Raw genomic sequence first — 14,836 nt, forward strand, 5'->3', positions numbered from 1 at the left:
GGGTTATGAGCTGTAATTTGCAGTTTCATAAGTTTGTGTGCATGGCCTGTGTGAAGATATGTATGAAATATAAACACGGGTTATTTTATTTCATAATATTAGTATGCTTTTGATAAATTAATGACTTCAAAAGGAGAGAAAAAAATAAGTGTATACATTTTAAGGTTAATCTTTTCCAGTGGCATTGCCAAGACCAAAAGGGGTCATTTTCCTATACTATATGAGGGATTTGCCATCATTACTGAACCCAGTGAAGCATGGAATCCTCCTTAGTTTAGTACTTACTAGCTAACTGAAGTCTTATGCATTACAGATATTTTAGGTATGATGCCTGGTTTTTTTCTTTCCTCTTAGCAGCTCACTGTCCCTATACTTGTTAGCATTCCTATGAGATTTTTTCCCCCAAGTATTTTGTCCCCATATAGTTATTTATATTAAGAGTATTAATAATTCAGGTTTCCTTGTTTTAGGAAATATGATCTAAAATTGCTTTTAAAGAGGAAGCTAAGAAGAAAGAGAACTAAACCAGCAAGCTTTGTACTTCATTGGGCATTCAGTACTTTGCCAATATAAATTAAAACAGAAAGGTGTGTGAGATGCACCACAGCACAGTTTCAGCAATATAATTGGTGTGTGCATGAATGGTAGACAGAATGGAACAGAGAGATCAAGAAAACTGACATCTATATCAATGTCAGTTATAGTCTGCCCTTGTCTTGAGAGAGAGATAAGCATTAAATCTAAAATCCCTACTCAAAACTGAACACATTTGTCACTCACTGCAAAAAGGAAAATTTTCTTCTCCCCACAATTATCAGATTTATGGTTTTCGGTCTTACTTGGGTTATGTTGGAAGCAAATGACATTGATACAGCCCTGTTAAAATTATTATTTTTAATTTTAAGAAGGAAGAAAAAAACCCCAAACCACAATACCATGAAACCTTGAAGGGAGCTAACAGTAACATCTGAGTTTAGGCAGTTCTCAAAGATTTTCTTTCCAATAATCTTGTCTTGTTTTCATATTCACTTTTTTGTGTTTTGCAGATACATGATTGTAATAACTTAGCAGTTGGTGCACTGTGGTTTTTACTGCCGTAAGGGATTTTTCCTGTTTGATAGCATAATGCCTTTATAAGTGTAGATAATGCAAAGTATGACATTAAGGAGTCCATTCCCATGGCAGTGTTTACTTGGTCTCTGCATTTGCCCAGCTCCCTGAATGGGGAGTTTTGTGCTGGATGAGAGGAGCCATGCAGTCTCGGACAGGAGCCCAAAGAAGCAGTGTTGAATTCAGAAGATGAAAGGCTGAGTACTTTGCATTCTCCTTGTTACCTAGGCCTGTCAGGATGGATTTGGAAAATAAACCACTTGGGAATAATTTAGGTGTCTTTTCCCTTTGTCGTTTCACTGGTGACTGTGTCAGTTTGTCCATCCCCAAAGATTTCCCATATTCAAACACCCTTTACCATCCCAGAGGGATCTCCTTATTTATTGTGGAGGTGTGTTTTAGATGTGAGAGCTGTAGGCATCCCATATAATCCTGACTGTGATAAAAATGAGATTTTCTTGTTACCCTGCAGCCAGGACATGGCAATCATTTATATTTGCTAGGCTTTTTGTGCCTCTTGATGCCTCATTAATTACAAGTCATTTTGGGATGGTTCCACTGGCTGTGTGTGAAGAATAGAAAAAAGTTTTCTTAATTAATGGAGAAGGGAAAATTGTTGAAATGAAGAGAACATCTTAATCTGTCTTCTGCTCTGAACTCACCTAAGGAGTGAGCTGAACTGACACACCACAAACAATTTTCATTCAGCAGAATTTCAAATCAACATGAACAGCAGCAAATTTATAAATTGCATCTACTTCCTATGCTCTTTCACAGCTTTAATATATTTTTCTCCCTTCTGCACTGAACTTACTCTCCTCTTTGGTCCAACCAATGCCCATTCTTCTGCAAAGATGGTGTCTTCATCCCAAATATGAAAGATACACAGAGTTGCAATTAAAACACATTCTGGATTTAGTGGAGAGTTAGCCCACTGTGCTCTTTGTTACATAAACATTTTACAGAGGAGGTAGATTACCAGACAATCTTACCCTTTGATGTCTTTTATTGATGAGTAAAATAGTACTAAAAATTCTAATTTACATTCTTTGTGGTACTGGAGGAATTTCCAATGCAATAGGGTCATCACTGTAATTGCAACTAGTTAGATTCCTCTAAAAAATAAATGCAAATATAGTGGATTTTTTGGCTTGAAGTACACACAGGTATCATGTGACACAGGAAGAACCAAAATGTATAAAAGATTGAGAATCTTTTTTGCTAGGTATCACTACTTAAAATAGGACAGTTACAAAATAGGATTATTTTTGCAGTATGTTGCATTATTCATTGTTCTGCCATATAAAATTCGTCATTTTTTAAAATTAGGTTTTATATTTTGATTCTTTTTAATTCCCATCCAAATTCTATGTGAAGGAATTAATTCAAATCAGCTTTTGTAAAACATTGAACAACTCTAAATGAATGAAAAACAGTTCTAATAGAACAATTTAAACATCCTAAATATAATCATATGGCCACGACTTTTAAACAGATGAGAGGAAGGAATGCACTGTAAAAGATATCAGCATGCAGAGTGTATTATTTATGTCTTTGTATGTATAGTCCTCAGCTAAGGCTGTTTAACACAGACTGTGAGGGGAAGGTAATGTCAGCATGATAATCCAGATCTCAAGTATTGTCATTTTACAGAGTAAATGTATTTATAAATCAGATTTTATATTGACCAGCTCTGTGTAATCGGATCCTGTTGCTTTTTCAACTGAAATCGGGAGCTGTGTTCCTGCAGTCAGTTCATGTGTAGGTGCGCACAGTGTCACCCCAAAATGAGTACAGTGGGGATGGCCTCTGCATGAACTACAGTAATAACTTACTTAATAAAAGCCCAATAAGTTAATAAATAAGGACTGGATATTCATTGCAGTGAAGGTTTCCTTAGATACAGACCAATTTAGTTCAGCAGTGGTCTTCTATTATTCAAAAGCTACTTTCAATTAGGTGCAGGTGTTTGTACAGTTAATACAGTAATAGAGAGAAAAAGATTTTGCAGTTTCAGAAATATCTACCTGTAGTCCTCTGGTTGTAGGTACAATCAGACAGATGCTAATACTCAAAGCTGTGCTCTTAGTAGAGAAAAATTACAAATAAAGCTTTTCATCCAGAGTCACGCTGTTATCTTTGTTTTCTTCTCTGTATTCCTTTAGTGGAAGTTAATTTCATTACCATAATTCAAAATGTATATAAAATCTTTTTCCTAGATGGGGTGTGTGCAGCAGGGAATGATGAGTAGAAATTGTAAAGCTTGCCTCCAAAAAGTATGTGTGTCTGTGGAAAAAATGCTTTAGAAACAACTCCTTCCCTGAAGTTTTCTTAACTGTAGGATACCAAAATCCTGAAGTCTATATTGCAAGCTTATATTCTTTAATATTGCCAAATTATGTGTGAATGTATACTAAATAAAAACATGTAGATGATTCTCCAAACAGAACTACAAAAAGTAATTTCAAGATGATATTTAGACTTCTGGTAGATCGTGTTATATGGTCAACAGAATTTTTAGTAGCTGCTATATTGGCAGCCAAATCCTGTATGCCATGGCAAGAGGGTCAAGAAAAGCTTACCCCAAATGGCTGAACAGCTAGGGCATTCTTTCTGAAAGCTGGAGCTGTGGGTTTGAACTCACTCAGGTGAAAGAAAGCACTGAGCCAGAGGTCTCGCTTCCTGAGCTGCTGTCTGACATCTCCATGTAATGCAGATGGTGTCAAGCACCTCTTTCTTCTGGGTGCCCTTTAAAATGAAAGGTGCTCCTCTTCCTCATCTTTGGGTATGCTCAGAGCATACTGCAGTCCACAGAGGCTTGATGTGGTTTTGCCCATTAGCCTAATCTAAATATGAAGAACTAACCAGAAGAGTTGTTTCCCTTCACTCTTGCTGGATATAGTGCTCATACAGAAGTAAGGTGAGCAGTGTTGCTTTGCTGGTCTACCTGAGAAAAGGTTTTCATTAGGTTACTTTTAAGTGTACCTAGTAAAACGTAAGGATCCTAGAACATCTAAAGAAGCCTCTGTTTTCAATTGTATTTTTTTAGTTCAGTAAGATGTGCAGGTAACTAGTGGGTATTCTGTTAATCCCACCCAGTTTGGTTCGTCTGCCATCTTTTTCTTCCCTCTTTCACTTAATATAAAGTCTTTCACCTTCCTCTGGTAGCATTGCTAGCACCCGTGTGTTTTCCTCCTTCACAGCTGAAAACATTTGTTATGCCATTTTCCTCCTCTTTTCTTTTCATTACATGCAGGTCTTCCTTTCTGGGACCGTCCAATTAAACCTATGGAATTTCTTTCACCAGTTCAGTCTTCCCCTAGTGTAGTGTGCTCTGTTGTTCCAGTTTTTGCATCTCTTCACTGCTCCTTACAACTTTACTTATCATCTTAAAAATTATTTGGTTTCCATTATGCAAGACTGTGCCTACTTCTATCCTACTCTTTTTCTCATTGATTATTTGTATTTTCCTCAAAACATTTTCATCCATGCCATTTCTGAAGGCCAGCTCTCATCTCCTTGTTGCACAGGCCTGTCCAGAGCCCACTCAAATCAAGGGGAGGCCCTTTTGTAATTTCACAGCCCTTTAGTTGAGTTTCTCTTCAGGAAAACCCATTGTTTTCTCCCCGTTTCTTCAAGTTCTTCAAATGTTATTTCTTTCATGAGACCTGTCAGTGAGAATTGGTCCAAGGGAAGCTGATGTACATTAAAATACGTATTCATTGCTTCAGAATTTCAACTGAAATATGTGCCTTGTGAACTTATTAACTGTTTGATATGTGACTGCATATATTAGATCTTTCTTGGAGCAGAGACATCTTCCAGTTTAGGGTTGAGCAAACAGAAGTCTGTGGTAGTATTTATAGAAAGATAAATGTTTGGGGGGGGAGGTTTCTTTTAATTATAACAATATCTATTAAAATAACATTTGTAGTAAATAAGACAATGGAAATATGTTGCCAAGTCCAGATTTGGTAATTAATGTTTGCTGAATGAAACCCATTTTTCCTCCTTACTTAAGGAAGACTTTTAATACCCACATTGTTTGATGTCGTAAATCTCTTTGGCTGCACATCCTGCCTTGTAAATATACCAAGTCAAACTCAAAATGTTTTCTCCCAGGAGAAAAAATATTGCATAAAAATTTCTTGTAGCAGATGAGATTGAAAGCTTGGCATGAGTGTGAAAAAGAGATTCAGAGGTGAAGAGAATATTTAAAGTGTCTGGAATACTGCTGTGGCAGGAGAATGTTAATCTGATGTTGTCCGGGCAGGAGGCAGCCCTTGGAGCCGACACATTCCTTGGGGCCCTGCTGCAAACTGAGCTGCCAGCAGAGTGTTTACAGCGAGCTGCAGGGCCAGCATGGTCTGTACACACGGACTGAGCCTGCCTGCCACGCAGACAGCACATGGCAAATATGCTCTTCTAATTAAAAGCAAACTTAAGTGATGCATTTAACCTTGACAGTACTGAGCAGGTGGATCACACTGATGTGTTGGTAGGCACACAAACATAGGAAATGTCCAGTGTACATTGTGACAGTGTTTATATTTATCATGTTTATTTTATGTCACTGTAATTTATAAGCAAATGAAATGTCAGCATTCAAAGCAGAAATATTTTAATGTGTTTACTCCAAAGTCATAAGGCTGTGTATATTTTTTAAAAAACGTTAACACACACATGTGTGGACACAGTGTCCACTGTGTTTTACAGACCACTATTACAAATGAGTACTGTGTCTGTCATGAAAAGATGGTTTCATCCAAGTCCAGTTTGACAGATAGTAGTAGCTGAATTGATGTTATTCTTGTATCGTGGTTTCACAGAACATAACAGCATGTTGTCTTTTTTTTTTTTTCCCAGATAGTGGAGGTACCAAAGGGGAAAGACTGAGTGCCAAACTAAAAGTTCTGCCTGGAACAAGTGAACCCTATGAAAGTAGCAGCAGTAAAGAAATAGGCAAGTAGACATCTTACACCTTTTTTAATTTCATGGTCCTCAGGGAGAGGAAAAATAAGGAGAGAGGAAAAAATGTAAGTTGTTGGAAGAGTATGTAAAATTAGATAATTGGGGAAACATTTTCCCATGCAAATTAGGCTTTCGCTTCATTGTTCAGAGCTCACTATAAAGTAATTGTAAATATTAAGAAATGTGGCCCATGTTAATATTACTTTCAATATCTGTCTGCCGTGTCCTTTAAGTCAGTTCTTGCCATTCTGCAGTCATAGGTTCTTCAATAAGACTGAATTTTCTGAGGGGTTTAAAAACCCAAATTCATGTGGAATGTGGTACTTCCTAAAACGTCATTCCCCAAACAAGTCGTCAGTCTTGCTGTTCCTTGCACGTTTCCAAAGTCTTTTTCTCACTGTAGTATAATGAGAGAAATTTATTAGAAAAAACACCAAGAGGCTTCCATCAGTAGAACTCTGGAACTTTGCTTTTATGCCCTGCCTCAGTTCCTGAATGCAGTGTTTTGTTCTCCTTCGGCATTCGTATGCTCTTTCTGGTCTGCATTTCAAAGACACAGATGTGTAGTGCTAAATCCTCATCTTGTATTTTATTTTGTATGTTTAAAACCAGCTAAAGTTAAAGCTAAAATAATCTGTAACTGTTTCACATGTATTTATTTAAACCCTAGATGCCTCCTACGCAGATCCACTTGGCCCACAACCAGAAAGACCAAAAACAGCAGCAAGAAAAAGAATGGAGGAAGATGATTTTGCTGATGAAGAACTAGGAGAGGATCTGCTTCCAGAATAGCATATAGGCCACTCATCAATTTTTTAATCCTTGTAAAAGTTTTAGCTGAAAAACTTTTAATTCATAATGATTTTGTAGTGGATTTTTATAAACTATTCATTAAATACTTTGAACATGTGGTACCTTATGTTAAAAACTTGGATTTGTAATTGCAGTGTCTTCTGTGATTGATTAAAAAAATAATGGTGAGGTTTTTTTTATTCAGGCATAAGATCTGCACAAGTACTCAAACACATTGCAAGCTGTATCAAATGTGTAAAGCTTTTGCTTTCAGTGATACATACAATGATAATATTAAACAGAAAAGCCTCTAAAATTTCATCTTTCAATGCAGAATACCTCAAAGCAATGCTTGTAAGGTTGAAAATCCTGTAGCCTTCATCCAAAGAATTTATTTAAGTGCTGTGAACTGACCTGAAAATTCTGGTTATGACCTTGGTCTTCCTTAAGGTCCCAATTCAGCAAATCACTTTGCACTGATACCAAAGAAAGCATCTTAATTTTAGCTTACTCTTAGATGAACTAGGACCATTTTGCCATTTCTCAGCAAAATGTCCTTTTTTTTGTCGTTTTTTTTTTTATTTTGAGTGGTCAGAGTTGTCTGGATTTCAGCCTAGTTTGCTCAGAATTGCTAATTAGATTGCAGCTTTTGTGTCTTATGTTGGAGACTGTGGCACTGACCACACAGTGGTAGTTTTCTACAGGCTAAGCTGAGTATGGGCGAAGAAGTTAGTTACAGAAATCACCATTTTGCTTATGAACTGAACAAGTTTGATCTGAAGTTACTGAGACATGTTAAATTCCTGTAGTGGGAATCACTTTGGGGAGATGAAAAATATTAGTCAGGTGTTCAGAATTTCCTAATAAATACTTGCAAAACTAGTCCACTGAGATGGCTTGTTTTTGGACCCTGGCATGTGTTTGGTTTAATAGTTGGACTTTGAATTCTTGCATTTCAAAGTGCAATAACCAATCTTCTGAAATGTTCAGTGCTCCTTCTCAGTGTTGCTGAATGCTGCTCAGACTGTTTGCCAGTGACAGTGGAGAAGTGTCTTTGTATCTTCATGAAACATTTTTTCAGGTTTTAGAAACGCTGTGCAGTTTCATAGGATGTCTGCAAGTGGTCAGAAGTGTCCTGTGGGGTGTATGAGCTGCTTTGTGTGTGGCATGCTTCCCATGGGACTGGAGCAATGTTTCATCTGGGATTGCAGCGCTTCCATGCAATGGTACGAGCAGGGCATGGTCAGTGCTGTTTATGGAACAACCCGAGGGGCTCTCCAAAGAAGAAAGACAAGGTAAGCTCTGGGGCCTGATCCTTCTAAGGGGTGGGAAAGAGCATGAGAAGGAAGTGGATGGCTGCTGCCTTATTTCTGCAAGTCTCTTGCCTGTTCCTCAGTCATGCTGTATCTACTGCTCTGGCTGTAGAATGACAGATTCCTGGATATCATGGTAGTTCTTTCTGTCAGGCTTAGTCTTGGAAGACTTAGACCACCAGGATGCAATGTGCCAAGCAGGAGGGAGCATTTTCAGCTACAGACTGCAGTGACATGAGGTATCTGAATTAATCACAGTAAGAGGAAATAAATGGGACCATGGCAGGGAGCGTAGATACAGCTGTGAAACAGTGCAGAAGAGAAGGCAGGCGAGATACTGCCATGGTCTGTCTTCTAACATGAAGACATTTGAGTAGACTCCAGGGGGTTGGCCCTGGCTGGATGCCTGGCACCCACTGAAGCCTCTCACTCCCCTCTGCAGCTGGGCAGGGGAGAGAAGATGTAACAGAAGGGTCATGGGTTGAGGGAAGGACCGAGAGATCACTCACCAAAGACCATCACAGGCAAAACAGATTTAGAGATACTAACTGAATTATTGTTAACAAAATCAGAGCAGGACAATGAGTAGTAAAATAAACCTTCAAAGCACATTCCCCCCACCCCTCCCTTCTTCCCAGCTCTACTTCCTCCCACAGTGAGGCTCAGGGAGAGAGGGAATGGGGGTCATGATCAGTTCCATAGTCTCTCCTGCTGCTCAGGGAGAGGAGTTGTTCCCCTGCTGCACCATGGGATCCCTCCCACAGGAGACAGTTCTCCATGAACTTGTCCAATGTGAGTCCATATCATGAGCAACAGTCCCCCTCAAACTGCTGCAGTGTGGGTCACTCCTCCCCAGGGTGCAGCCCTTCAAGGACTGCTCCAGCATGGGCTCCTCTCCCCAGGGGCCTCCCACGGGGTCACAGCCTCCTCTCAGGCATCACCTGCTCCAACATGATAGGCTCCAGGTGGATCTCTGCATCCCTGTGGATCTCCATGGGCTGTAGGGACACAGCTGCCTCACCACAGTCTGCACCAAGGGCTGCAGGGGAATCTCAGCTCCAGTGCCTGGAGCACCTCCTGCCCTCCTTCTGCACTGACCTCGGTGTCTGCAGGGCTGTTCTCTCATGTGTTCTCACCCTGCTCTTCTCTGGCCACAATTACATCTGTGCAGTAACTTTTTACAAAATTCTTCTTAAATTTGTTATCTCAGAGGCATTACCACCATTTCTAATAGGTCCAGCCTTAGCACCACGTCCATTTTGGAGCCAGCTGGCATTGGCTCCACTGGACGTTGGGGAAGCTTCTGGCAGCTTCTCACTAAAGCCACCCCTGTAGCCTCCCACTACCAAAGTCTGGCCATGCAAACCCAATACAGCATCTAATCAAACATTGCAATCACATAGGCATGTGCATGATAAAGTGGCGTGAAGTACCAATGACTGGGGATACAGTTCACAACTTAGTCTGTAGAAACACTCCTGCCAACATCAGAGACATTTTGATCAGCAGCAGTTTCTCGATTCAGTTTGCCCAAATGCATAACTGTACATTGGGTAAAATTCCATGGATTACAAACAATTGCACTTTTGTTCCAGCCCTGCACAAACTCACAGGCAGTTCTGGAACATGTTGTTTCCTATGTACAGACTCCCAGGGACCTCTGGAACATGCTGTTTCCTATAGCATGAGGATCTGATTATATAATGCTTTGGGTTATGATGAATTTGCATGCTATTTTGCAAGCACAGCTGAGCTTGTTCTGAGCTGACAGAAAGCCATGTGATCCAGCTCCAACACGGGAATAATGAGTCCGGCTGACAGTCAAAATGATGTAGCCCAGGTTCATCCACTTCAAAGCCGTGTTCACTATGGCTGCATCTCTACTGGAACTGCAACGCTGCCAGGGCAAGCCAGAGCAGAGGAGGGAATGTGTACCCAGCTGTTCTGTAAGACCAGTAGCACAGCAGTGCACAGTAGCACAGTCTTGGACCATGACAATTCATCTCCCAGACATTTGCCTTGCATGATCCAAAGGTAAGCCTGGGCCAGGAGCCATTCTTTGGAAGCAGCTTCAGTGCATCATCCTTCTTCTTTGGTGTAAGATGTTCTGTATGAGGGAACGCAAGAGTCAAGGACTGGACTCAAGGCCAAAGAGTGATCCCTGATGGAGATTAGTACAACTGGGATCTGTGGAGAAAGAAGCTACACGCACGTCTCCAAAGTGCTGGGCCACCATGTTGGAACACCTCAGGCTGTCCCACAGGTGAGCACACCTGCATGATTCAGGCAGCTCAGCTCTCCAAGGAAATGTGGAGTGCTTGTTTCAAATGGGTTATATGGGATTATTGTGCTATGCAGATGTGATGTCCCTGACCCTGTCCTTGGCATTTAGCTTGGGTGCAGTGAGTTGTGTTCCCTGCTGCCATGTAGGATGCCCTTGGCCCTGAGATAGGTCTTAGAAACCACAGGAGTGGAAACCTTAATGAGCCAAATAGTTCTATTTTCATCCACGAAATTCATGCAGAAACTTTTTGTCAGGTTTGATTGCACAAAACAGACTACATCTCCAGAAGCCACACACTGCAGGTACGTGCTTCCAGCAGTATTTAAACCCCATCTTGTGCTTATCATTCTGGAATTAGACAATTAATCATTAAAGATTCCTGCTATTATAATAATTTATTATTTTATGTTGGAAGAGCAGCAACATTAAACCTAGGAAAAATGCTGACCCCCTTGAGAAACTGAGGTATTTTATTTTCTATTGTCATGAAAAGATCTATTATACAATATTAAACAATCCTCAGCTGACCTCTTAGACTTGAGGTCTTCCTCAGGGTAGGTACTTTCCATACAAAGTTACCTTCCTCTTTACATGTATGAAAAACATTTCTTTGTGCAGTAGCCAAATAGAAATGACTACTTGAGCAGTATTTTATTTATTTCTGAACAAGCCCAGCTCTACAGCATCAAAACATTCTTAATCACATATTTTATGTTTTTCTCTGAACATCCTTTGTCAGATTACATGACTTATTACTTCTAAAACAAAGCTATTCCAGAGTAAAATAAGAATTGAAAATTGTACAAAGGTATGGTTCATGGAATCATAGAATGTCTTGGGTTGGAAGAGACCTTAAAGATCATCCAGTTCCAGCCCCCCTGCCATGGGCAGGGACACCTTCCACTAGACCAGGTTGCTTCAAGCTCCCTCCAAACTGGCCTTGAACACTTCCAGGGATGAGGCATCCAAAATTGCCAATAAATAGTTTTATGATAAAATTTTATGATAAAGGGCTGTTTCTCTTGGTTCCTTTGCAAGAGCAGTATGAGATCGTAAGAAATTAATCTCATTTGCTACGTTTTGATTATTCTTGATGTCAAGGACACGGGTGATCAACTTTATGGTAAAAAGGCTATTTTTAACCTGTTTGCTCCTCAGTTTCCCCCTTGGCAAAATGAAGTCTTTGGAAGATTCTGCACTTCTCAAAAATTCCCTTTTGCAAAGTTAAATCGCTTTTTTTTGCAAAAGTTAACTGTAAAAATGTTCTGAGATGCTGCTGCAGAAGATGCCATGCCGAGGATGCTGCAAAGTGGTATTACAACTGTGGGGAAGATTAATGGGAACAGGAGAGTTTGGGTGACAGGTTATCTGCAAACAGAATGTGAGGCAGAAGGACATCTTTGGAGAGTAATTAAATTCTCGCTCTGAAAATTTATATCTGCTGAATGTTTGTTCCACCCAACAACATGAGATGTTCAGCTTGAAGGTCTGTATGATGATTTTTAAAACCTTTTTCACATCATTATTTCAGATAGAGACAGGATCTCATTAATGCTGTAGCAGGATGAGAATAAGCAGTTGGAATATGCCAGTGTAGGTGAATTCTGTCATTTTTGTGACAAGCATATTACTGTGGTATCATTGATAATGTTTGTCATGATAATGTGATTTTTATGTGTGAACCACAGTATCTGAAACCAGCTGTTGTGTGCCAGAGCAGTTATGAAAGACAACAACCCCAACCAGAAAATGTCCTTACAACGCTGCTCCTTGGGGACTAAAGTGTCTGGCAAGGGCTACATTCTTACATTTATTGTCAGGCTTTCACCATCATTCCAATGATTCTGAAACAATTTTCCAAATTATCACAACGGTCTGATGATAACGTATTTGAAAAGGATTTTTTTTCTCCTGCTATGACACATTTTTCTCCAGCTGTTGGTAACAATGTAAGGTTGAAGACATAAACCTGCTGTGTCCTTCGTTAAACACATTTCAGTGTTCAACATGGCATGAAATGCTCTCTGGTGGAATCAGGTGCAGAAGAAGTTTCTTCTTATTTATATGAACTCACTAAAAATGTCTTTAGTGACATTTCACTTGCTGAGCTTTGTTTTCTTTGGAACATCCTGACTTTCTCATAGCAGGAATTTGTGGAACTGAACTTACTATCTGACACTGATCACTGTGGTGATAATCTCAGGAGAGAGGTAGATAGCAGTCACAAATATAAATATTGAATTACAATCTCCAGAAAAAAACACTTGGAATATTACATAAAAGTGATAGACATAGTTCTGAATCCATTGATTGAAATATCCTGCATTACATCAAATTCAGGACAGATTTCATATTACTAAATATTTTTTCAATATTTCATTTGTATAGATATTTTAAATCCCTCTCAAATTCTAAGAAAATTCTAAATTAACACCAATGACAAAGATACTGGTTAGTAATTTCTTAAAGTCATGGAAGAACCTAAGTTGCCAAAGTGTATTTGGGAATATTTTGTGACTCAGATGTCTCTAGGGTAGACTGTGCCACAAGAACTGGCATAGCACTCAGAGTTCCTCTGTAATGGAATCTCACTTGCTGACCTTCCGTACTTCTTATTATTTGAATCCATGTGATTTTTCAAAAGACAATTCAATGCAACTATCATACAGAATTGGAATATTGCCTAGATAAGACACAAAGCCTTAAATTCAATGGCAATTTAATGCCTGTGCCATTGTTTTCTTTACATCTGCCCTGTTTTTTTGAGGCAGGCCTACCCCAGAAATGTTGATGCATATAAAGGAAGTAAATAAAACTCACATTTTGCAAAGCCAAGTGTGCCATCCTCATGCTACTCAGAAATCTGAAATTTCTGAAGATGCTTACTGGTCTTAGGAAGAGTAATATAAAAAGACCTATGGTGGTAAATATTTGCCATGTTGCCACACACACCACTCAAAGGTGGTGAAGCAACAAAAGGTGCATGGTCAGGGGTTAGACTGGGCTGGGCTAAATGGACATACACACCTTGTCCCAGTCTTTCACCTGAGGATGGGAGTGCAGAGGAGAGTTTGGAATTCAATTTAAAACTGTCCTTCCTCAGAGCTGAAATCTGAGTTAAAGGTCAAGATACTGCTAATAAGTGATGCTGATCTGTGATGCATATGGCACCAAAATCACTAAAAATCAGTTAGATTTAATGGTATGACTTTTCAGAAACCACAAAACCAAGTCACTTCATTACATTTGAATTCGAATGCCAGACCATTCTGTTTCAACTCCAGCCTGTTTGGTGAAGTTGATGTCATATATTTCTGTGGTACCAAGCTGGGGTTTCTCAGTCTCTGTGTGATTTATGATCCTATTTTCCCTAATTCCTAACCTGTATTTTCATATTTAACTATCCTTATCCTAAATGCCTCAATAGATGTGCAGGACTTAATCAGAGCACATGAAATATTTGATTCAAGTGATGAATTCTAAAGTCTGTTTTTAATGCACACCATTTCAGTGGACCACATCTTTTATGAACCAGAGTACTATTTATATCCTTATTTTTGTGGGTTATGCCAGAGGCCGTGATTATATCGTATCAAGTGTTTTTAAAAGTACAGAATAGGTGGAAAAGCCATTGGAGGTGAGACTCACCTCAACCTCCTTGAGGTAGGTACGATGCAAATTTCCCTTCTTTGGAAAGGGCTTCTCTTGCAGCCAGCAGAGTGCCCCTGCCCTGGGTGTCTGCCCCAGGCCGCCTCGGCAGGAGGAACGGGAGGATCGGGCCTCACGGTCGCCAGCCCCAGCCTTCGTGCTGGACATCAACACCTCGGTGCCTGCTGGAGAAATGGCACAGCTGGGATGGAGAAACGTGCCAGAGGTGCTACCTGGAATCGGGTAAGTCGGAAATCCCAAACCCTTACGAGGTACAGTGCCAACTGCCCTAAAGTGACTGGGGGAGTCCGGGCTAGAGCAGTCCCTTCCCCAGCTGTAAATCCCTACATTTTTTCACATCAGCCTTGACACTTTGGCTCCGACTGGGCCAAATCCACCTGGCTCTGCCTCAGTCTCTAGCCCTGGCCCAGAGGGTGCCACTGGATGCCGGCTGTCCCGGCGGGGCTGCGGACAGCACGGCTCCTGCCCGTGCCGCCGGTGCGAGGGGAGGGAGAGCGGGGCACTGGACAGCAGCCCTGGGCTTGCGGGGCGAGTCGGGCCGGTGGCTCGGCGGGGTGGCCGCGGCGGGGCCGGGGCTCGGATCCGTCCTTGCCCGCCCGTGCCCGCGGGGTGTCCCCGGGGCCGCGGGCAGCGCTGGATGCGAGACGGTCCCGCGCCCGGCGCCGAGCGCTCGCCGCCGCCGTGAGCGCCGCCGAAC

The 14,836-nt window shown here is 40.8% G+C and overlaps 1 protein-coding gene across 4 annotated transcripts in view; it reads left to right on the forward strand.

Annotated features, from left to right (window-relative positions):
* Positions 1-7,022, forward strand: part of IFT88 (intraflagellar transport 88) — a 42,312-nt gene extending 35,290 nt beyond the window's left edge. For all 4 annotated transcript variants that reach the window (XM_050973718.1, XM_050973715.1, XM_050973723.1 and 1 more), the window contains 2 exons: positions 5,977-6,072; positions 6,752-7,022. In XM_050973718.1, coding sequence (XP_050829675.1) covers positions 5,977-6,072; positions 6,752-6,873 — 218 coding nt within the window. In that variant the 3' untranslated portion in view covers positions 6,874-7,022. The remainder of the gene's footprint in view (positions 1-5,976; positions 6,073-6,751) is intronic.
* Positions 7,023-14,836: the final 7,814 nt, after the last annotated feature.

This window comes from Serinus canaria, chromosome 1 (assembly GCF_022539315.1).
Source record: "Serinus canaria isolate serCan28SL12 chromosome 1, serCan2020, whole genome shotgun sequence".
NCBI lineage: Eukaryota > Metazoa > Chordata > Aves > Passeriformes > Fringillidae > Serinus > Serinus canaria.